We start from the raw sequence: 22,432 nt of genomic DNA on the forward strand, positions 1-22,432 counted from the left end.
CATAAGAATGGCCATACTGGGCAACACCAGTGGTCCATCTAACCCAGTATCCTGTCTTCTGACAGTGGCCAATGCCAGATACTTCAAAGGGAATGAAAAGCACAGGGCAATTATCACGTGATCCATCCTGTTGTCCAATCCCAGCAGCTGGCAGTCAGTCAGAGGTTTTGGGACACCCAGAGCATGGGGTTTGATCCCTGACCATCTTGGCTAATAGCCATTGTTGGACCTATTCGCCACAAACTAATATAATTATTTTCTGAACCCAGTTATACTTTGGCCCTTCACTACATCATGTGGCAATGAGTTCCACAGGTTCACTGTATGTTTTGTGAAGAAGTACATCCTTTTGTTGGTTTTAAACTTGCCGCCTATTAATTTCATTGGGTGACCCCAGTTCTTGTATTATGTGAAGGGATAAATAACACTTTCTTATTCACTTTCTCTACACCAGTCATGATTTTATAGACCTCAATCATATCCCACCCCTTAGTCATCTCTTTTCCAAGCTGAACAGTCCCAGTCTTTTAATATCTCCTCATATGGAAATTGTTCCATACCCCTAATCATTTTTGTTGCCCTTCTCTGTACCTTTTCCAATTCTAGTACATTTTTTTGACATGGGGCGACCAGAGCTGCACACAGTATGCAAGACATGGGCGTACCATGAATTTATATAGTGGCATTATGATATTTTCTGTTTTATTATCTATCCTAGGAGAGAAAGAGAGGAAGGTTTCTGGGCAAACATTAATTAGGAGGCTGTTCCAAACATAAGGGTCACTGTTGAAGAAGCCCAGGAATGGTCAGGAGCGAATCCTTGCTGAACACATAAGATAGTTTGCAGCACAGTCGCTTGAGCAATTTATTCCTTGCGTAGGTAATTGGAGCCAAAACCAGAGCATAATACAGTAAGTCTACCCTAAAACAAAGGAGGGATGGGTACAAAGTCATGCTGTAGATGACATTTATTTTGAAACAAGTATACAAGTCCATCCTAAAATCCCACTTGTATTCTAACAAGAAGGGTGTTAGGGTTATTTGCTGTAGCCACTGTCTTAGTCATGCCCTTCTCCTGTTATCAGGCTGTTTATGGTCATCAGTTGTTGTATCATAACTGTTTTAAAGTGTAAGCGCTCAAAGACCTGGTTTGTGTGAAGTACCTAGCGCACTGTTGGGTACACAAGAACACAGCTAGGTTCATTGTTAAGTCTAGTACGCACATCATTGCTGGCATTCTTCAACTGGTTCAGCAGATAGTCAATGATGTCACCACCATGATTAGCATGAATCAGACCCAATGCATAGAGACCTCCGCCCTCCTGATAGGCCGAGCCCGGAGAGGTGTCTTTGGGTAAGTATGTTGCCATTAATTGTAGAGCTTCCTTCTCATGACCCTGCAAATTCATTGCCCAAAGGGGTTGGGGAAAGGAGAAAAACAAGAGGAGAAAGAAAACAGTGTTTAATTAGAAGACATTGTTATGATATTTTAAACACTCAATAGGAAACATCTGCTTTAGCCACCAATTTCCATGCTGTGATCTAACACAAACCCAACATGTTAAATCTTTTAATGCGGTGTTCTCTGCACTTCTGAACTACTTATTCACACAGAGGCATGTGACTACACTCCCATCACGATTGCTATCCAAAGCCAATGCAAACAAATTTGGACTAGGAACCATATTTGGCCTAATAATCAGGATGCTTTAATTAAAGGTTCTAGCCCCACAAAGCAATTACAATGGTTTCCCACTATTTCAGACTGGAAAATGCTTTCCCAGCATTGAATCGGCAAGGTCGGCCACCATCAATGCTCCTCTGGAACATATCACCATACGAAGCTCAGTAACATCATGAAGCCACAAAATAAAGTTATAAAACCACAGACATTTGGTAAATGGAAGCCACCATCCTCTGCAACTGATGCAAAGGAGGGGAGAAGAGTGGTCTCTCTGACGGCACAGTAGGAAAAAGAGCTCTCCCCCCATTTTAATTAAGTTGGACAAACATCTGTCTAGATCACAGCTTCACTGCACATATTTAAGGCTAGATGTGATCTAGCAGGGTTGGATTAGAGAATTAAATCCACTTCACAGGTTTAGTATTCACAGGTCCCTTCCATCCAAATGGTCCTTGTAAATACTTTAAAACCTCTGTTCATTCACTGTATTCTTCTTCTGTGCACTTAGATTTTGATAAGTTGAAGGTTCTTCCCTTTAAGCCATATTTCTCCACCACTTTTCTAACCATGATTACACTACATGCCCTTGTTTAGCACAGTGCACATTCTGCTATATGCATGTGTACATTCAGAAAAAAAAGAACTGGCAATCAGCTGAGTCTTCACACATCTCTCTGATTAAGAAGCTGCCATGTGTATTTGATGTTTCTTAAAAATTAGATGTCCTGTTTATGATATTTGGAGATGCTCATTAAAAACATTCGGCCCTGTCCACAGCACAAGTTTTAACAGTGGTTTTGTAACCAGCTAGAGGCCAAATCACCTAAATTGGTTACAGTAACACTGTTCAATTGTGTCCACACAGCAACTGTTCTGCCATCAGAAACACGTTTGCATGTCCACAGGCTCCCTAGCTACGTTTGTACCAGTAAATCTGGGGAAAGTCTGGGCAGCTCTTCTATGGTGCGGTGCCTCCATAGGAATAAAGTGCCTGGAGAACATACACAAAAGGTGGCACTGGCAGCACACGGGACAATGCACTCCGGGATTTCCTAAGGTTCAACCAAACCAGTTACACTAACATGGTTACACCAACAGTGTCTGGATTGCACTGCAAATAAAAAAAGGACCAAACTGCTCACAGAAGGATGACCATGGGCCAGCCAAGGGCTCTGGTGTGGGTCTGGTACCATTAGCTGCTTTGGTTCCAACCAAGTTATAATCGGGCCATGCAAGGAGACAAACCACATTTACAGTCAGCCTGTCAGTGACTGGGTACAAACTTGGTTATGAGCTGGAGTGTGACCAGGACCGGGGTGCATAACCCAGAAACCCCACTCCATTCCAAAGAGACAAACAAACAGTCTCAGCATTGGCATGGCAAGAGTTTAGGCACACAGGAATGAAGGCAGCATTACCTTATGTATGACACCCAGGCTGGCAGTAGCAGTAAACTTAGCCCAATTCGTGGCTCTGGCCAGCCACTCCAAATTATCTCTGGAAGGAGGAAAGTCAGGGGTTAAATATAGTTTCTATAACACCCACCACCCACATTTCATCAGAAAAAAAACTGTTGTCAAAACCGGCACCGGTTGGAGATGGGGAGGGGCTGCTTCCATGCTCCACTGCCTAGAGCAGCCCTGATTTCTGGCTGGTCCCAGCTCAGCTGCTGAACATTGGAAATCACTGTCCTGAACAGCAGCATTAAATGACGACACAGAACTACATAAATCTACTACTTCAACATAGTCAAAGACCTGGCTGCAGGCTGAGCAATCCTTCCAGAGCTGGATATTGCTCATCACACAGTCCATCAACACTGTTCCCAGCTCAACTGAAGGGATTTGATCATAGAGTCATTTTCTTTCTTCACCTCCCGCAGTGGGTTCCAGTCCCCACCATTGATCTCCATGAGTGTCACTAGCTCATCAGTAAGCTAGCCTCTATTTACAGGAAAATAGGAACTGCCAGACTGGACTAAACTAGTGGTCCATCTAGAGCAGAACTCCATCTCTGACAGTGGCCAGACCCAGGTGCTTCAGAGGTGTAAGAACTCTACGAACAGGCTGATGTGGGATAATCTGACCCTCCCACTCGGTCTCAACTTGATCTCCAATAGTCAGAGACTGGTTTAAGCCATAAAGCACAAGGTTTAATATCACTTTTAAAATGATAATTATGTATAGAATCTCTGGATAGTCTTGATATCCATGTAAATATCCAGTCCCTTTTTGAATATTGCTAAGTTCTTGGCCACAATGACTTCCTGTGGCAGTGAATTCCACGGTCTAATTACATGAAGTGGGAAAAGATATTTCCTTCTATTGGTTTTGAAGTTCCCACCTTTTAAATTAATTGAATGTCCCCTTGCTCTTGTGTTATGAGACAAGAGATCAGAAGCTCCCAATTTCCCTTCTTTAGACCATTCGTTATCTCATGCACTTTTATCACCTCTCTGCTTATCCATCTCCTTTCTCAGGGAAAGGATTCTAACCTTTTCACACTCTTCATATGACAGCTTTTCCAAGCCCCTTGATCATTATCACCACTTTGCAGAACTAGAGGAGGATCAGCAATGTCTTTTCGGAGACGGGGTGAACGGTACTGCACATACTATTCTACCTCTCTGAATGCTAACTGGACTTATTTGCAATGTATTTACCTAAGGAACTGGTCACTGGTTGTCCCACAGTGCATAAAGGAGTTTGCTATAACTGTTGCTGTGTGGCATACAGAGTTCCGCACTGCATCCTGGAAGAGCAAAACAGACGAGTATCACCAAGAAGCAAGAAACAGACACTTCACAACTAAGACGCATAGCTCTGCTCACTCTGGACTTGGTACTAGAAAAATAAGTCACAATTCGATAGAGTTGTATTAACTAACCCCAACCTAAGCATGATCTGTTTCCTGATGGGGATGCATTGCTTGTTAATACACACCTATCTAATCTCAACCCAATTCTTCTAGTGCAGACAAGTCCTTTCTGTAAACTTCTGGAATGAAGCAACAGCACAAACTGAGAATAGAACCCTCTTAAATAGCCAGGCACTCCAAGAACCTATTGCTACACAGTAAGTGCTGCTGACAGCAATTTCAAGCCCTTCCTAGAAGGCTACGCCGAATCACTACTCAAAAGAGTTTTATGCATTTCCAGTGCATTTAAAAATGGAACCTCCCAACAGCCATGTACTTGCTTAAAACAATGGTGTCACACCACCTCTTGCTGAGGACAGAAGTTACATTTCAGATTCAAATAATCTCTCTGTTGTTATTTACAACAATCACTTGTCTTAAAAGGACAGAGGGGATAAAACTTGCCATGAGCCCAAGGGCTGCACCTACTTTGCACATAAATTTTAACACACATTCTCTCTCTCTCTCTCTCTCTCAGGATCTTCCCTAGTGAAATAGAAATTACGCGAGTTCCCCAACACATTCAGTTTATCCCCTGCATTAAAATACTGCAATTGAGCAGCTTTATCTTCAACCCACAGATACAGCAAAAGGTGCCCACAAGCCACACCTCAGGATTCCCTGGGCCACACTCCAGGGGCTGATGGCTTTGGGCCAGATAGTGGGAACAAGCAGCCTTCCCTTAGCCTTGGAGTTTCAAGTTTTAAAATCAGTCTGGTCTGACCAATACACTAAACTAGATCCTTGGAAAGAGAGAGACAGAATAAATAGAGTCCTCCAAGAGACATACAGGCCTTGCTGAAGCCTAGTGCGTCAAGGAGGAGACTACAGTCAGTATTGAAACTCAGTCACCAGAAAATCTGTGATGATTCCAGAAAGAAAAAGACAATCCAAGGTCTCTTACCTTTGTGTTTTTGAGAATCATCAAGTCTGTATTGTTGTTTCGTATTAAAAACTGCAGATGTAACTCAATAGCCATTTCACCACTTAAAATTTTAATCATTTTTGAAATCTGGTCCTTAGGCTCTGGGTTCTTCACACACAAATAACAAAAAAACAAAAACAAACAAAAAAAACAGATCAGAATCCCTGCATTCCCCCAGGATCAAGCTCTGTTAAAACACTGGCCCACAAGAGAGCTAATAGATAGGCATATTTAACAGTACATGCCCCATCACGTGCTTCAGAGACCAGCACCTCTTGGAAGAGAAAAGAGCATTAATTCTTCCCTCAGTGCATACAACCCAGCTCCCAGGAACATTAATGGGAGTGCCTCTTTGTATGGGAGTAGGGGACAGACCCCCTAAGATTAAATGCAGCCACTGAACTGAATGGAAGGTATTGTGAGGAGACCTGTACCAAATGCCAAAAAGGCTCAACATGCTGCTTTGTTTGGTCTCTTATACCTTCAACAGATGAGGAGAAAAGAATCTCCCCCAAGAGCAGTCACCTACATTCACATTGTGCTTATATTTCCTTGGAGATTATACTGGGGAAGGACTCAAAGCAGCAATCCTTTGGGCGTCACAGGCTGTGCCTCATGATGTGGCTAGAATTTCTTGAGAAATCAGAACACACCTTAATTCAATGCGGAAGGTTAATGGAAGCGGATGTGCTCAAGCCACCCTGCTCCGATTTACAATGGCTGGGGAGGGAGAATCCAGTGTTATGACTTGTGGAACCATCTACCATTCACTGCTGTATTTCCACTGCCTGCTCGTTTCCAGTGCTCTGCCGGAATGACTCGTCCCCACAGCCCTAGATAACTTCTGCAGAGTAAGTCTCTGCTTGGCGCTCTTTCGCAGAGGGTGGAAAGTACATCGGGTCTCTTTGTAGTCGCTTTATGTTAAAGAGACCCACTGAGTACATCTAGTTTAGCCCTTCAACTAATCCCCTCAATTATTTCTTTTCTGATCTGGGGCAGATTAAACTCAGGAATGCTTCAGGCCACAAAGATTGCTTATGCATGCTTGCCCCTTGCCACAACCAATGGTGTTCATGTAACAGAAACTAATTCAAGACATGCTGCCCCCAGAGTACTCTGCTCAAAGGCTCTTGACGAAGCAAGGACTTCCACCCTGTTTCCTTGCCTAGTTTCAGCAAATATCTCTACTTACATTTGAATGAAAAGAATGTCTCCCTTTCAGCTACCTACAGGAAAATCTCAACGATTCCCATGACTAGTTCACATGTGTGCATTACCTTTGGGTAGCATTTTATTTATTTCCTTTCACCAGCCCCAGAAAATACATGGCCAGGCTGCTACATCTGCTGCTTAGGGTATATGTATATTTACTTCTAACATACTTGAGAGAGCAAGTGATACACAACAGAAATCTAATGAGCCAGCCAAGTAGCGCAGCAATAGCACAATGTGCACTATTCCCAAGCAGGGAGCAGAACTCAAGCACCTGTCACTGTGGGCTGTAAGCACTGCAGAGCAAAGGGTACAGCCACCAGGGAACGTGAGCGCCTGGTATTACTCTAGCAACTCCTTCTGGCATTCCAGAAGCAACGTCCACGCTCTCCCAGGCAGGAAAATTGTTACTGAATGGCTTGTGGGGAGGGGGCCAATTCACCGGCCAGTGCATCAGAACGAAGTGCCCAACAGCAGCAGAATGTCAGTGCTTTTCTTTGGGGAGGAGTTAATTTCCTCAATACTGATAAAGTCCAAATCAAACAGATAAACCAGGTCCTTCTACCTGGCCCCTTCTCCTGACCCAGAGTCTCCTGCAGAAGCCTACATGCTCCCTACAGTTTTCTCTCTCTCAGCTGCTTGCTGGCCTTTTATCTGCAGACCATCACCTGACCCCTAGCCTCAAACCTATCACTTAGGAGGAAGCTAATTTAGTCACAGACAAGGGTACGCCCAATTCCCTTAGAGGCTCATCCCACCTTGTGACAGGGAAGAAGAGGAAGGGTTCTAAGCAAAACGTGTATAGACAGCTGAACAAAGCACATTTCATTTCATAGAGTGGCACTCACAGATTCTGCAGACTTCGCAGCACAAGTGCTACTTGGCTTCTCTTCTGTTTCCATAGTGTCACTGAAATTAAACACACAAAAAACAACCCAGTTCACATCTCATGGCTGCCAAATGCTCTGGCAGCAGCTGAATGTTGCGCCCTGACACAGGAGACTGAGGTGTGAAGGTGAGCTCTGGGGATAAGAGAGCTTTGGCACGGCACAGGGCTGACACACACAAGTATAGCAGCCCCCTCTGCAATCTGAGTCAGAGGGGAGTTAGGGATAAAAGACTGGGAGAATCCTGGCCCCCACGCTGGCTGGAAAGTGCAGCAACTAGAGAGGCTTGTATGGACAGGGAGACGCGAGGGAAGACCACTGGTGGAAACGTGTTTGGGAGTGAGACATAGCAAGGGAACTACCTCCAGACTCAGAAGCCTAGGGGCCACTACTGTCAGTGAGGATGGACGGAGTGATGAATGGGAAAGAAATCCAAGTCATTAAGCTGGCACTGACACAAGGCCCTGACAGATTTGTGTAGTGGAGGGAAATGTTCCATTTATCACTACAGCCCAATATACTGTAGAGACTCCCTCTGCCTGACATTTTAAAATAAACTCAGGCAGTTTTCCAGTCTCTCCTGGGGAGTGCCATGCCAGCCAGAACACTTCAGGCATCATCCATCTCTCTCACTGACACGACTGGATGGGCATTACGAGCAAGTTGGAAGGGATAATTATTTCACATCTCTTCCAAGCAACAGCACCTCCAGAAACATAAGGCTCTGCCAATGCTGGGGAGAGGAATCTGTCCAGGTCTCTCAATGAATAAAAATTGAATTTCCAGTGCTCAAGGGAGAGGGCTGCTGCCTGCTGACCCCTACAATGCAATCAATCTTCAGAGGCAGCGCTCAAATAGGACTAACCGAGGTCAGACGTTGCACAGGCTGATTTATAAATTGCTTTGTGGGTACATATTCCCTCTTACTGTGGGACATCACAACAGGGGGACAGCTACCTCAGGGGTGGGCAAACTATGGCCCACGGGCCAGATCCAGCCAGTCAGGGCTTTTGATCCGGCCCACAGGACTGCCACCCCCATGGCGCCGTGGGCTCCGTGCTGCTCCCAGAAGCGGCCAGCACCATGTCCCTGCAGCCCCTGGGGGAGGGGAACCAGATGGCTCTTCGCGCTGCCCTCGCCTGTGGGTACCTCCCCCCGCAGCTCCCGTTGGCCAGGAACAGGAAACTGTGGCCAATGGGAGCTTCAGGGGAGGTAGCCACAGGCGAGGGCAGCGCAAAGAACCCTCTGCCTCCCCTCCCCCAGGGGCTGCAGGGATGTGGTGCCGGCTGCTTACGGGAGCAGTGCAGGGCCAGGGCAGGCAGGGAGCCCCGGTGCACGCCACTGCCACCCTGGAGCCACTCCAGGAAAGCGGCGCTGGGCCAGAGCCTGCACCCCGCACTCCTCCTGTACCCTGTACCCCAACCCCCTGCCACACCCTGCACCCCAACCCCCCGCCTTGAGCCCCCTCCTGCACCCCAACTCCCTGCCCTGAGCCCCCGCCGCACCCTGCCTGCACCCCAACCCCCTGCTGCACCCTGTACCCCAACCCCCTGCCCTGAGCCCCCTGCCGCACCCCACATCCCTCCTGCACCCCAACCCTCTGCACTAAGCCTCCTCCCTGCACCCCTGCCCTGAGCCCCTTCCTGTACACCACACCCCCTCCCGCACCCCAACCCCCTGCCCCAGCCCTACATTCATGGCCCTGCATGCAATTTCCTCACCCAGATGTGGCCCTCTGGCCAAAAAGTTTGCCCACCCCGACCTACCTGCTACATACGCACTCTTGACTGAAGAAACAAAGGTGTTTGGAACCAGTTTCCTACCTTTCCATAGGCCCTTGTGTTTTGGTAGGCTTGGTCTGGACTACAGTCCCCATTAAATGCTATTTAATTAGATGTGGGTGCTTGTCTGGCAGCTCCAGAGGCTAAAGAACAGGCACAGCAAGAACAGCAGTGCTACAAGCTTCCTCCACAAGGCTGTATCCACATGCCTCCATCTTAACCTAGAGAGGGCCACCTCTAGGAAAGAGAGGGTAGTTGAGTCTTCATGCCATGCGGACTACTTGTGAGAGACCAAAGAGGAGATGAAATGAAGCGACCAATTAGCACCAATTGTGGGGGTGTCTTGTGTAATGTGAGTATCTGGCCACTAAGATCTTGTGATACAGATTGCTGAAAAGTCCCCAGATGGTCGTAATCTTCTGGTAACAAAGTTCTAGGCTGGATTTGAACTAGTGAGCTTTGTCCAAGAGGTGAAAGGCTTTGTATCATATCAGTAATAATAAGGCCCTTCATTTCTGGTTTTTACTGAAAATTTCCCAGGTTTTACAAAAGTTATTATTCAGTTTTGACCAATTTTCACCCAAACTGTAGACTACTGAAGTATATGAAAATATTGATTATGCTAAGAAAATCCAATATAGCACTAGGTAAGATGTGTTTATGTCAATAAACTATTAGTCTAAATGTAATTAAATTCTCTCTGTTTAAGTATCTCTGGGCTCCAATAGGTTCAGGTACCATCTAGTAGCGCTACATATTATACAACTAAATACAGTGAAATAATGAAATAAACTACCCCAGCATTAAACTGCTTTTACTTTCAATACTCTTGCTTTCCTCTGTTGCTTTTTTCTGTTCTTCCGTCCCCCAGTATTAACCCCGATATTTACCCAGAAAACTGGGTCATTCATTTGTTTTTAGCAATTTTCACCTTTTAAAAATTTTGTAATAAATGCCACTAAATTCCCAGGAAATTGTAAACAAAAGAAAAACTGAAAACGAAGGGACTTACATATTACCAGTCACTGGGCCATACATCCCGCTAAGTCTAAGAATATTGATGCATGCTTTTCCAATGTTTCTGCATAAATTAATTTACCACCAAAAAAAAAAAATACAACAATTGTATTCTAACTGAACATGACAATTATATTTCTACTCAAGCCAACATCCCCACCTGTCTTTCTCAGATCCAGGGATAGTCCCAGTGTTGGTTGATCCAGGCACAGAGGCAATAGGAGTTCCAACAGTGTGGAGATTCTGGATCACAGAAGACAAGAACTGCTGGCTGGCACTTTCATACAGATCAAAGCAGATCTGATAAGCCATGAGAAGGTTGTCTTCCTTCACCAGCTTTTCTAAGATGTCACTTACAGCCTGGGGGTCATCCAGGAAAATCAGGCACTGGGGGGAAAAAAAAAAAAAAAAAAAAAAAAAAGATAAATCCTCCAGGCAGAAAACACTGCAAGATGAAAGAACAGGCATCAGTTCCCCATACTAATTTCTGTACTGTTTCCCCGGGACAGAAGTCTCTCCCACCCATGGCAGATACTAATAATCTTACAATAGTTCTTGTAAGTACACTTAATATTTTCCTTAGTCTCATTTTAAACACAATTACTGTCAGAGAAGCTTCTTAAGAATTATTTTTTCCTATGTATAACAGCATCTTCTGAAGCTGTATGGGCATAACCTACAGTCCATCCACTTCATTACTTGAAATGATGGTGTAATCTCATACTAATACTAGAACAAGATTGAAAGGTTTTACCAAATGAATATGTGCCATTTTGCTAAAATACTTAAGATAAAATAGAACAGGCTGTGATGCTCTTAAAGTCACACTCCCAAGGCAAGCTGCGATGGCACAAGACCTAAGCACCCAGCTGTGTAAAGGTGATCATGAAATGACTTTCTGAAAACAAAAAGTTGTATTTATTTCCTGGAGAAAAGAAAGGAAGTTATTAAATTTTCGTAAGGTTCCAAGCTGTGTGATTACAGTCTGATCCCCCACAATGATGCATGGAACCTTTAGTCATAATTCACAGAGCGTAGGCAGAGAAGGGACCATTGTATCACCTAGTCTGACCTCTGGTATAACATGGGCCAGAGAATTTCATCCAGATACAATTTACTGGGGTCAATACAGGGGTGTCTAACTAAACCACAACTTCCAGAAAGACCTCCAGTCTTGATTTGAAGACATCAAGAGATGGAGAATCCACCATGTCCCCTGGTGCTCCAATGGTTAATCACCCTCACAGTTAAAAATGTGTGCCTTATTCCCATTTTGAATTTGTCTGGTTCCATCTTAAAGCCCCTGGCTCTTGTTCTGCCTTTGTCTGCTAGATTAAAGAGCCCTTTAGTACCCGGTATTTTCTCTCCTTGGAGGTCTTTGTACACTGTAAATCAAGTCACCTCTCAGTCTTCTTTCTGTTAAGCTAAACAGACTGAGATCTATGTCTCTCACTGGAAGGTATTCTCTCCAGTGCTCAAATCATTTGAGGCTCTTTTCTGAACCCTCTCTAAGTTTTCAACATCCTTTTAAAAATGTTGGCACCAGAACTTGATGCATTTTTCCAGTATCGGTCTCACTAATGCCCTATACAAAAATAAAAATCACCTTCCCACTCCTACTCACTACTCCCCTGTTTATACAGCCAAGGATCACATCATCCCTTTTTGCCAAGCATCACACTGGGAACTCATGTTCAGATGCTTTTCCACTATGAGCCCTACACCCTTTTCAGAGTCACTGCTTTCCAAGACACAGTCCTCTGTTCAGTACGTATGGACTTCTTGTTCCTAAATGCACAAACTTTAATTTGGCTGTATTAAAAAGTATTTTGCTTGAAGAGGACCAGTGAATCAAGCAATCCAAATGGCTCTGTATGACAACTCTGTCATTATTATTTACTATTCCACCAGTCTGTCATCCACAAATTTTAATCCGCAGTAATTTTATATTTACTTCCAGATCATTGACAAAAATGTTCTAGCTCCTCTAGTTGTTTTAGAGCAAGCTTTGTTTCAAAAGAATGAGCATGACCAAGTATGAAATATCAGAGTCCACTTTTAATATTGACCTCCATTCAATCCATATTTAGCACCCCCCTAAGCAACTGAATTTCATTTGTTTAACTAAATACAATCAAAGCCCATGTGCGAATTGGAGTTAGATACACCTAGAAGACAGTAATTTTTATTAAGCAAAGTGTTTATGAAAAGCAGAGGTACACAACATTACCTGGCACACATTGATGAAGTCTGGTTTCTCCAGGTTCATGTAGATTTTAACCAGAACTCGCAGCACTTTATTACGGAACTGCTTATTCTGCATCAGAGACATGCAGAGCTTTAAGCTGTAGGCTAGCATTCCAGGAACATCATTCTGAAATTGATGGAAAAGACACAATCCAGATGATGTTGTTACAAAACAAGGTTAAGGAATAAAAACCATTTACACGTAATTTCTTTTATGTTGACAGAAAAATACACACAACTTGACATCTGGTCTCTTATTTTTCTCTTTCATAGAAACTCAAACACCACATGCATACAAATGTGACCCAAACAGAAGACCATTTATAACCAAAACAAGCATACTCCACTACCAAGAAACAATACTCATGGAAAGACACAAATTCACTCCAAATTAAAACCTCAAACATAAGCACAAATGTCCCTTGAGAGCTCAATACTTAAATATTCTATCCCACACACTTTTCCCTAACCATCAGGTACTCATCCCAGGGAAATGCAGGTGTTCAACATAGAAATGTTAGCCAAATGGACCATCCAGCCAAAGAATTCCACTTATACACATACTTCATACAGGAGATTGAGAAGAGAAAAGTCTATTCAGCTCTGAACAGAGCATCTGAGCTAAGCTATAGCAGAAACAGAAGGGGTTCAGACATGAACAAAGTTATTAGATGCGTAGAAAAACTTCCATATGAGGACTGAAAAGATCAGGACCATTTAGCTTAAGAGATGGAGATTAATAAGATGGGACATGACTTAGAGGTATACAGAACAACAAATGGAATAGAGAAGGTAATTTGGGCACTCCTAGATACCCTCTCTTATTTCAAAAACTAGGGTACATTCCCTGAAATGGAAAGGCTACAAATTTAAAGCAGATAAAAGGAAATACTTTTTTTGAATAATGCATAATCAACCTATGCGTCCAACTCCTGCATGACAACACAGAGTTCAAGAGCTTAGCAAGATTCAAAAAAGGATGAGCCATGTTTGTGGATAATCAGAACCTCCACGGTTATATTAGGTTATACTTAGTTTTTAACTAAGAGAGGCTCTCGCACTTCCTGGTGAACAACTTTTTTGGGAAGAGATGGTTTAATTATTGCCAACACTTCATTCCTCAGATTTGTTCACAAAAAAAGTTTCATAAATTATTTTTGAAATTAAAACATCACTAGAACTGAAACTTATCTGCCTGATGCTTACCCACCACAGCGCACTAAGTGCCACTTTAAATATTAAAAAGGGGCAACAGATAAAATAGACAAAACACGACAAGGTAAAAATCTCATCATTCAAGTTGAATCACCAAACATTTCCCAGTGAGCTTCACTGGTATTTTGCCCCAACAAAATCTGTAGCTTTACAGTCACTTGAACCTCCCATTTCTTGATCCAAACTCTGAAGGGGAAAGTTAAACCCTACACGTGAATCCTCCACCTACCGATTCCAGTATGGTTTTCTCAAAGACATCCAGCCTACGCGTCTCCAGCGCAATACCAATGGCCTGTTTGTACTTGTGATCATCCAAACATCGCTGGAACATCTTGTTAACAATCCCTTCCAGCCTTTCGTCGACAGGTTTCTTCTCCACTTCGGCCAGCTCTGCATTCTCCACACACTGCTTGGTGTAGTGGTCAATACATTTTGCTGAGATGGAACATAAAGAACAATCACCATCAGCTGCCTGGACACACACAGCTTCAAATGTAGTACAAGACAGTTGAAAATCTCACTGCTAGAGTTTGGGGAGAAAAATAAGCACCCTCCAAGAAGATGTGTGTCTATACATACAAGAATTTAACATCACCTTTGTCTTGTCTAAATCCATTAAATTAAATTTACTTGACCCACTATATGACCACAATGTAGGGTTAAATTATCAAGTCATTTACACCCCACTATCAACCTACTTAATGGTTCCCTTAGTTACACAAGGGAACACATGGAAATCACTTGGGTGGTCCACAGTTTTGTTAAGTGGGGGAACACTTATATGCCCCAAAGTCTTGACTTCAGTGCTGAAGGCACATACATGGTTTACAAGACTGTTTCAAACAACAGGAGATTCTGGATGAGGGTATAACAGCAGAAGACTTCCCAGATGCACAATATTTATTTATATTATCTCAGCAGCTACGTAAGCTGGTTCTTCAGTCTAGACACAATTATAAACAGAGAAAGTCAAGAAATACTAGGCTGGAAAAAGCAGCTGCAATATCTGTTCAGCAAATTCTAAGCAGAGATCAGGGAATTTGGAGGACAGCAGCAAAGGCAAGTGGGATCTCAAGTTATAGTAGTTTTACCAACTAGAGCAGGGGTAGGCAACCTGCGGCACGCGTGCCGAAGGCGGCACGTGAGCTGATTTTTAGTGGCACTCACACTGCCCGGGTCCTGGCCACCAGTCTGGGGGGCTCTGTATTTTAATTTAATTTTAAATGAAGCTTCTTAAACATTTTGAAACCTTATTTACTTTACATACAACAATAGTTTAGTTATATATTATAGACTTATAGAAAGAGACCTTCTAAAAACGTTAAAATGTATTACTGGCACGCGAAACCTTAAATTAGAGTGAATAAATGAAGACTTGGCACACCACTTCTGAAAGGTTGCCGACCCCTGAACTAGAGGGCTTTCCATTTAGAGCCACTGTCAATTACCAATGATAGTCTCCACATATTCTGAATTGTCATTGACATTGAAGAGATCGCCTGCTCCCAAGGCATAGTTCAGAGACTCCTCAAAGGCTCCCAGGTGATAAAACACTTTGGAAGCCACCAAGGCAGCAAACTGGCGACTCCGGAAGCCCTCATCTTCATAGAGAACTTCGCTGAAAAGGTCAGAGAAAAGACAATCAGTTGAGCATGCAAAGCTCCCCCCAAAGGCATAGGCCAACTGAAATTTTCAACCTCACCAGCATCTTTGGAAGGATAGATTCTCAAACCAAAGCCAGCTAAAATGAACACTTTTTGGAAACTGGGGAGATAACTGCTATGTTAACCAGGATCAAGCAGCCAGAGGAAAGGCAGATACACTATATTCCATGTTTTGTTTGAGCACCCACCCTTCCAGGAATAAATTATTTCTTCTCTTACATTTTATCCACTGACTCAGAGATTTCTGCCCAGAAGTCATTGACAACAGCATTCAGTTTGTGAAGAGCGAACTCCTATGGAAAGTAATAGAAGTTTCATTGTTAAAGAGCAGCATTCATTCTATTTTTCTCCTTATGACTGCATCCTACAGTAAGATCTCAAAGCCACCAACACCACTGCTTACAGAGCAATCTACATCCTCACACTGCTTTCCAAACATAATTTAGTCTCATGACTCCCCGGGGGGAAATGTAGGGTTCTTTATCCCCATTTTATAGGTGGGAATATGGAACCCTGATCCTGCTTCCCCTCAACTTCACTGGGAACAGCAGAGCCAAACTGACTTATTTACCAAGATCCCTTAAAATGCTCGGAGTCTCCAGAACTGACTCACAGCTGTCTTTGTCCCTGTTTTCTTGCAGGTTGGCTAAAGCAGCCTATTCTGAAAAACACACATCCCGCAAGGAATACAGACCACCCTGATTACAACCTGTGGGCAAGATGATGCCATCAACTTGCCAACTACCTCTGTTCTGCTGATTTGGGTTGTTTGTTGGGTTCCGATGGCCTCTGTTGCCTTTTTAGTCTATATGTATATTTTATTAACTGTAAGGTCTCCATGGTTATTTTCTTCTCCCTCCACTAGGGTTACTAAACATTTTTAGAAGATGATATGGAGATATTAGATTATTTTGGTTTCTCCCACTCCCAAATTATGTTAGAAACTTGTGAGAAGAGATTAACTCTGACTCAAACAGTAAAATACAGAGTAAAAGAACACCCAAAGTGCAACCCCTGGGCCATATGCACCCTAGAAACTAAAGAGTCTCCAGAAACTAGAGTTCCCAGCATGACCCATGTTGGAACCTGCAGACATCCTGGGCATTAAAAGAAAAGACTGGTTGCAGTTAGCTGCATTTCACGTGGATTGCCTGTGCATCTCAGGCTCCTGGCAACGAGTCCTTTTGACTGGATGCAGCTTGAATGCTACCTGTCCTTTTCTAACTATTATGGTTGCTAGAATCTGACTATTTCTATTGTTTAAAAAAAAAAAGATACAAAGTTTCAACTTGTGGTTTGTTGTTCTCAGGTCTAATCAGGATTTTCAAGCTTACCTTGAGCTGTGGCTCTTCTTCATCCAGAAGAGAAATAATTCCAGCTGCAAAACAAGAAGCTTGTCATCCGGGATACACATTGCAACGGAAAATGTCACTTAGTCACAAAACAATATGGTGAAAAGAAAAAGGCTGGTTCTAGTTTATGGTTTTAGTTATTAGGTAAAGACTTAAAGACTGACTGCAAACGTATAGCAAATCTATCCTTTAAAACAGCATATACGTTTGTATAAGCCTCTTGGTCAAAATATTAAATCACTATGACACTTGAAAATGTATCTTTTATCACTGATGTACACACTATTCAGCCTGCCCATGCCCTTCCTGGAGGGGAGAACAGGTAGGGGAATGAATCTTATACAATCCTACTCCACATATAGGATTCTTGTAAATTTCAATACCTTATTGATTTACCAGAAATAGCCGACAGGAAACAAGCCTATGCTATCTCCCTCCAACACACATCATTTTTTTATTCTTAAAATGACCCGTTCAAAACATGATCCCAATTGATTCTCCCCCATCAGAAATGGGATTTAGACCTAGAACTGAGCTTTTAACTATCGGGGACAGGAAATCATGGTTGCAAACTAGAAAAAATAACCATAAATTTTTTCCCTTTTCTCTCTCCTGAGAAGTGTTCAGGCAACAAATACCTCAAAAGCAAAAAAAAAAAAAAATGTTTTCCTTTCTTGCTGGCTTTGCCCAGGTCTCCCACATTCTATAATCTTTACATTGGCTTCCCTTCTTCCATATATTCAAACTTCTTGTTGACATCAAAGCTCCCCCTAACTCTGCACTTGCCTCTCTCTCTGCCTTCCTCTCCTCCTGTACTTCCTGATGAGCCCTATACTCTGCTAATTGCTAACCTCACCCTTCATCTCTTTCACCCACTCCAGACTTCAGCTCTTTAATCACGCCTCTTCCATAGATCTGAAACAGGCTCCCAGTCACCACACACCAAGCACACTGCTCACCACCCTCACTGCTTTCAAGAAAGCTATAAAAACTCATATATTCAGTTTTCAGCTATAACATCCAAACACCCGTGTTTATTCTGGACAATAGCCTCGTGTCTCTACACTGTAACCTCCCTGGGACAGTGATCTGTTACTGGTTTGGCACAGTCACTTGCATACAGTGGACAATGATCGTACTATACAATTTAAAATAAATAAATTTCAATAACTGTTGCTATAAGGCTAAGCCAGAAACCACATTGTTATTCTACAGGATCTTACCAACAGTATTATTCTTACTGTGCCAAGCCCCATTCAGATGCAAAGCACAAGTGCCATATTCATTTCAGTGACACTTTGCAAAGGCTGAGCAGCAGCCCTGGAGCTTCAGGTGACTGGAGCAGTCAGATGGAAGGGATTAGCACCTCTCCCACTAGGCAGCTCACCACATACCCAGGAACAAGCTGTTCTGATTCCATCTCTCCCATGCCACAGAGGAGATAAGGAGTCATTTATTGCTCTAAAACCAATTCTGTATTATTTAAGATGTTGACGAATAGTAGTCAGGCCCGGATTTGCACCCACTGAATAGGTAGGGTGGCCACTCACTCAGTCTCAGGATACCAAACATTCCAGTACTCCCAGGAATGATGTGGGCCTGCCTGTTGGCATGACCTCATCCCCACTTGGCATGATCTCCCACACATGGTGTGAGCAAGGTCATGCCAGTGGAGGCAGAGCGGTGCTCTCTTTGAAACTGTGCCCCCCACATGATACAAGACAAAGCCAGGTCTGATTTTGGCTCAGTACCAGCTGGGGGAATATCATTAGAAAAGCAGGGCCATGGTATAAAACTGGACAAATGGTCTCCCTATGACTAGGAATCCACACTGCAGCGCCAGAAGTTCAGGATGGAATCCTGCTAAGTCACAATGGAGTTCAGAGCACCAATGAAAGTGGATCTTTCCCCCAGCTGTGGCAGCTGACACACAACAGTGGATGTCAAGGACTAAACACATTTTGTAACTAGTTTTGTAACTGTAACTAGTCCCTAAAATGTCTCTCTCTCAGGCAGTGAGTCATTAACTCAGGGGTGGCTAGCCTGAGAAGGAGCCAGAATTTACCAATGTACACTGCCAAAGAGCCACAGTAATACGTCAAGTATCAGAGGGGTAGCCGTGTTAGTCTGGTTCTGTAAAAGCAGCAAAGAATCCTGTGGCACCTTATAGACTAACAGACGTTTTGCAGCATGAGCTTTCGTGGGTGAATACCCACTTCTTCGGATGCAGTAATACCGGCAGCCCCGCTGATCAGCACAGCACCTCCCCTTCCCTCCCAATCAGCTGTTTTGTGGCATGCAGGAGGCTCTGGGTGGGAGGAGGAGCAGCGAAGGCATGGCAGGCTCAGGGGAAGGGGTGGAGTGAGGGCAGAGCCTGTGGCTGAGCAGTGAGCACCCCCTGACACATTGGAAAGTTGGCGCCTGTAGCTCCAACCCCGGAGTAGGTGCCTATACAAGGAGCCGCATATTAACCTCTGAAGAGCCGCATGTGGCTCCAGAGCCACAGGTTGGCCACCCCTGTGTTAACTACAGGAAGTTAAAAGAAAAGGCACAAAATCAGATCAAGTTACTAAAAATGTTTAGACAAATAAATGTGTCTTGAGATGAATATTGCTAAACCTAGAGTTGATCTGATGAGCCAGAGAGCAAGATCTAAAGAGGGTAACCTCCTCTGCAGGAGCCCAGCTGCAAGTCAGAGCCTTTAAACTCAGTTCCTGACACGAAGTGCTTCCCATGCTGATCTTCGCGGCTGAGATAAAGTGAAGGGAAAAAGCTGCCTCCCAGGAAAAAACAAAACAAAACATGTTTCCCTTCTATAGCCAGGCTCCTCTGAGATCTTAAAGGCTCTTTGGGAACATCAGCCAAGCCCCTGCATGCAGATGACTGAAATAAATCAGTGCGGTCTCTGTTCTACATGGGGAAACTGAGGCAGATACCTCAGGGCGGTCTCCGTTCTAGATGGGGACATGGAGGCGGGAAGTGACTTGTCCCGAGGCGACACAGCAGGTAGGGGGCACAGGCAGGAATGGAACCCAGGAGTCCGAGCTTCCCTGACCAGCCTCCCCCCCCACACCCGGCCGACAGGGGTGAGCCCAGCGGGGGGGGGGGCGGTTACACGGGGATTCCCCCACGGTGGCTCTGCTGCCGCCAGTGCGGAGGGGGGCGGGGACCCGCGGAGGGCGCCCCCTGGAGGGGAGGGGTCGGTCCCCAGAGGCGGGGGCGGCTCCGGCTTTGCCCAGTCACCGGCCCTGACTCAGCTAAATCCCGGGCGGGCGGGCGGGAGGCCCCGGCCCCGGCCCCAGCCCCGCACTCACCGGCCGAGGTGATCATGCTGCCGCTTGGCCTCACCCGGCCCGGGGTGCTCGCTGCTCCGCGCTGGGGGCTGGGGGGCCGCCGATGCCGGTACCCGGGTCCGTGCCGTGACCAGCACTACCACCGTCGCCTCCTTCCGGCCCGGAAGTGTCGTCAAAGGACCCCACAGGACCCCGGGGAGCAGGCTGCCCTCGCAGCTGCCCGATCACAAAGTACCGGCGGCGCCGTTAGGAAAATGGGGGGCTCAGCCCTGGAGCGAGGGGAGAAGGGGCATGGGCCGAGTCGGCCCTCAGCCTGCGGGCATGGGCCTGGTAAAAGCGTCAGGCAGAAGCTGGACTACTCTTCCCTCCCCGCGCGGGGTGGGCCCCTCTAGGGGAGCATGGGGCAGGGAGCCCCCAGCCCGGGCAGGCGGGGGGCGAGCAGGCACCGGTTCCCCGCTGGAGGAGAGGGCTATGCACGGCCCCAGCCCGGCCCCACAGCAGCTAGGGCAGGGGGCAGCCAGATCCCCACACACACCCACACACGTGCCTAGACCCCTTTGCATTGCAGTAGCGGTGTCATTTACCCTCGGGCACCAGGGGGGCAGTTGCCCCCAAAGACATTTCATGGGTCTGGCTCCACTCCCCCCAATCACCCACCCCCAACTTTGCAGGATGCAATATAATCACACAGATCAAGAGTAATCAGTTACTGTAGGTCAAGGTCTAAATTTCTTGGTCAAGAAATAAGCAAGGTCCAGATGCCAAAGAAATAATTTAAAAAAATAGTAAGTCAATAAAAAGACTTCAGGGTCCATTCAAAAGCATCTGTCAATTGGGATTTGGCCTGTGTGGTGCTCCACCTATTGACTACCCTGAGATAAGGGGTTTTGGCTGATAACTTCTCCTTCCCCACAAAAAAAATTAAATGATTCCCCTGCTGCACACAACGTGCTAGAGGCACAATTCCTCCAAGATCCCATCACCTCTGTATGTCCCTGGCACCCAGCCCTTCGGTGTCGCTGTAGACCACGAGCTAGGGTTGCCAGGTGTCCATTTTTTGACTGGAATGCCCGGTCCAAAAGGGACCCTGGCAGCTCCAGTCAGCACGGTTTGCGGTGCAGCGGGGCCAAGCCAGGCTCCCTGCCTGCCATAGCTACGCGTAGTTCCCAGAAGCAGCGGCATGTCCCTCATCTGGCTCTTACACATAGGGGCAGCCAGGAGGCTCCACATGCTGTCCTCACCCCAAGCCCCAGCTCTGCAGCTCCCATTGGCCGGGAGCTGCAGAGGCGGCACCTATGGATGGGGAAGCACACAGAGACACCTGGCCACACCACTGCATAAGAGCCGGAGGGGAGACATGCCGCTGCTTCCAGGAGCTGCTTGAGGTAAGCATGGCCCAGAGCCTGCCCCCCAACCCCCTGCCCCAGCCCTGATCCCCCTCCCACCCTCTGAACCTCTTGATTCCAGCCTGGAGCACGCTCCTGCACCCCAAACCCCTCATTCCCTGCTCCCCCCGAGCCTGCATCCACAGCCGGAGCCCTCACTCCACCACACACCCCAACCCTGATCCCCCTCCCGCCCTCCAAACCCCTCAGCATTAGCCCGGAGCCCCCTCCTGCACCCCAAATCCCTCATCTCTGTCCCCACACCAGTGCCCACACTCCCAGACAGAGCCCTCACCTGCACCCCAACCCCAGCCTGGAGCCGCCTCCTGTACCCTGAACTCCTCATTTCTGGCCCCTGAACCCACACCCCCAGCCCAGAGCCCATACCCCCCACACCCCAACTCCCTGCCTCAGCCGAGAGCCCCCTCCCATACTCTGAACCCCTCGGCTCCACCCCACAGCCTGGAGCCCCCTTCTGCACCCCAAACCCCTCATCCCTGGCCCCATCCCAGAGCCCACACCCCCAGCTGGAGCCCTCACCCTCTCACATCCCAACCCACTGCCTCAGCCCAGAACCCCCTTCTGCACCCTGAACTCCATTTCTGGCCCCACCCTGGAGCCCTCACCCCCTCCCACACCCTAACCCCCTGAGCCAGCCCAGTGAAAATGAGTGAGTGAGGGTAGGGAGAGCAAGCGACAGAGGGAGGGGGGAAATGGAGTGGGGGTGGGGCCTCAGAGGAGAGGCGTGGCTAGGGGCGGGGCAAGGGTGGTTTTGTGCAGGTAGAAAGTTGGGACCCTCACCAGGAGCCATGAAACATGGAGGAGAAAAGGAACACTGAGACAGCCAGCTGTGA

The 22,432-nt window shown here is 46.0% G+C and overlaps 1 protein-coding gene across 2 annotated transcripts in view; it reads right to left on the reverse strand.

Annotated features, from left to right (window-relative positions):
• PSMD1 (proteasome 26S subunit, non-ATPase 1) overlaps positions 1-20,348 on the reverse strand; it is a 129,196-nt gene extending 108,848 nt beyond the window's left edge. Inside the window, exons 1-12 of one of the 2 annotated variants that reach the window (XM_045030085.1) lie at positions 20,215-20,348; positions 16,883-16,926; positions 15,768-15,841; positions 15,333-15,502; positions 14,114-14,319; positions 12,653-12,796; positions 10,583-10,809; positions 7,586-7,646; positions 5,505-5,633; positions 4,347-4,435; positions 3,103-3,181; positions 1,224-1,397 (exon numbers count right to left, since the gene is read on the reverse strand). In XM_045030085.1, the coding sequence (XP_044886020.1) occupies positions 1,224-1,397; positions 3,103-3,181; positions 4,347-4,435; positions 5,505-5,633; positions 7,586-7,646; positions 10,583-10,809; positions 12,653-12,796; positions 14,114-14,319; positions 15,333-15,502; positions 15,768-15,841; positions 16,883-16,926; positions 20,215-20,230 (1,413 nt within the window). In that variant the 5' untranslated portion in view covers positions 20,231-20,348. Of the gene's footprint in view, positions 1-1,223; positions 1,398-3,102; positions 3,182-4,346; positions 4,436-5,504; positions 5,634-7,585; positions 7,647-10,582; positions 10,810-12,652; positions 12,797-14,113; positions 14,320-15,332; positions 15,503-15,767; positions 15,842-16,882; positions 16,927-18,450; positions 18,488-20,214 lie in introns of those variants that run through there. The other variant, XM_045030084.1, reaches the window with a different exon arrangement.
• Positions 20,349-22,432: the final 2,084 nt, after the last annotated feature.

Source organism: Mauremys mutica, chromosome 9 (assembly GCF_020497125.1).
Source record: "Mauremys mutica isolate MM-2020 ecotype Southern chromosome 9, ASM2049712v1, whole genome shotgun sequence".
Lineage (NCBI taxonomy): Eukaryota > Metazoa > Chordata > Testudines > Geoemydidae > Mauremys > Mauremys mutica.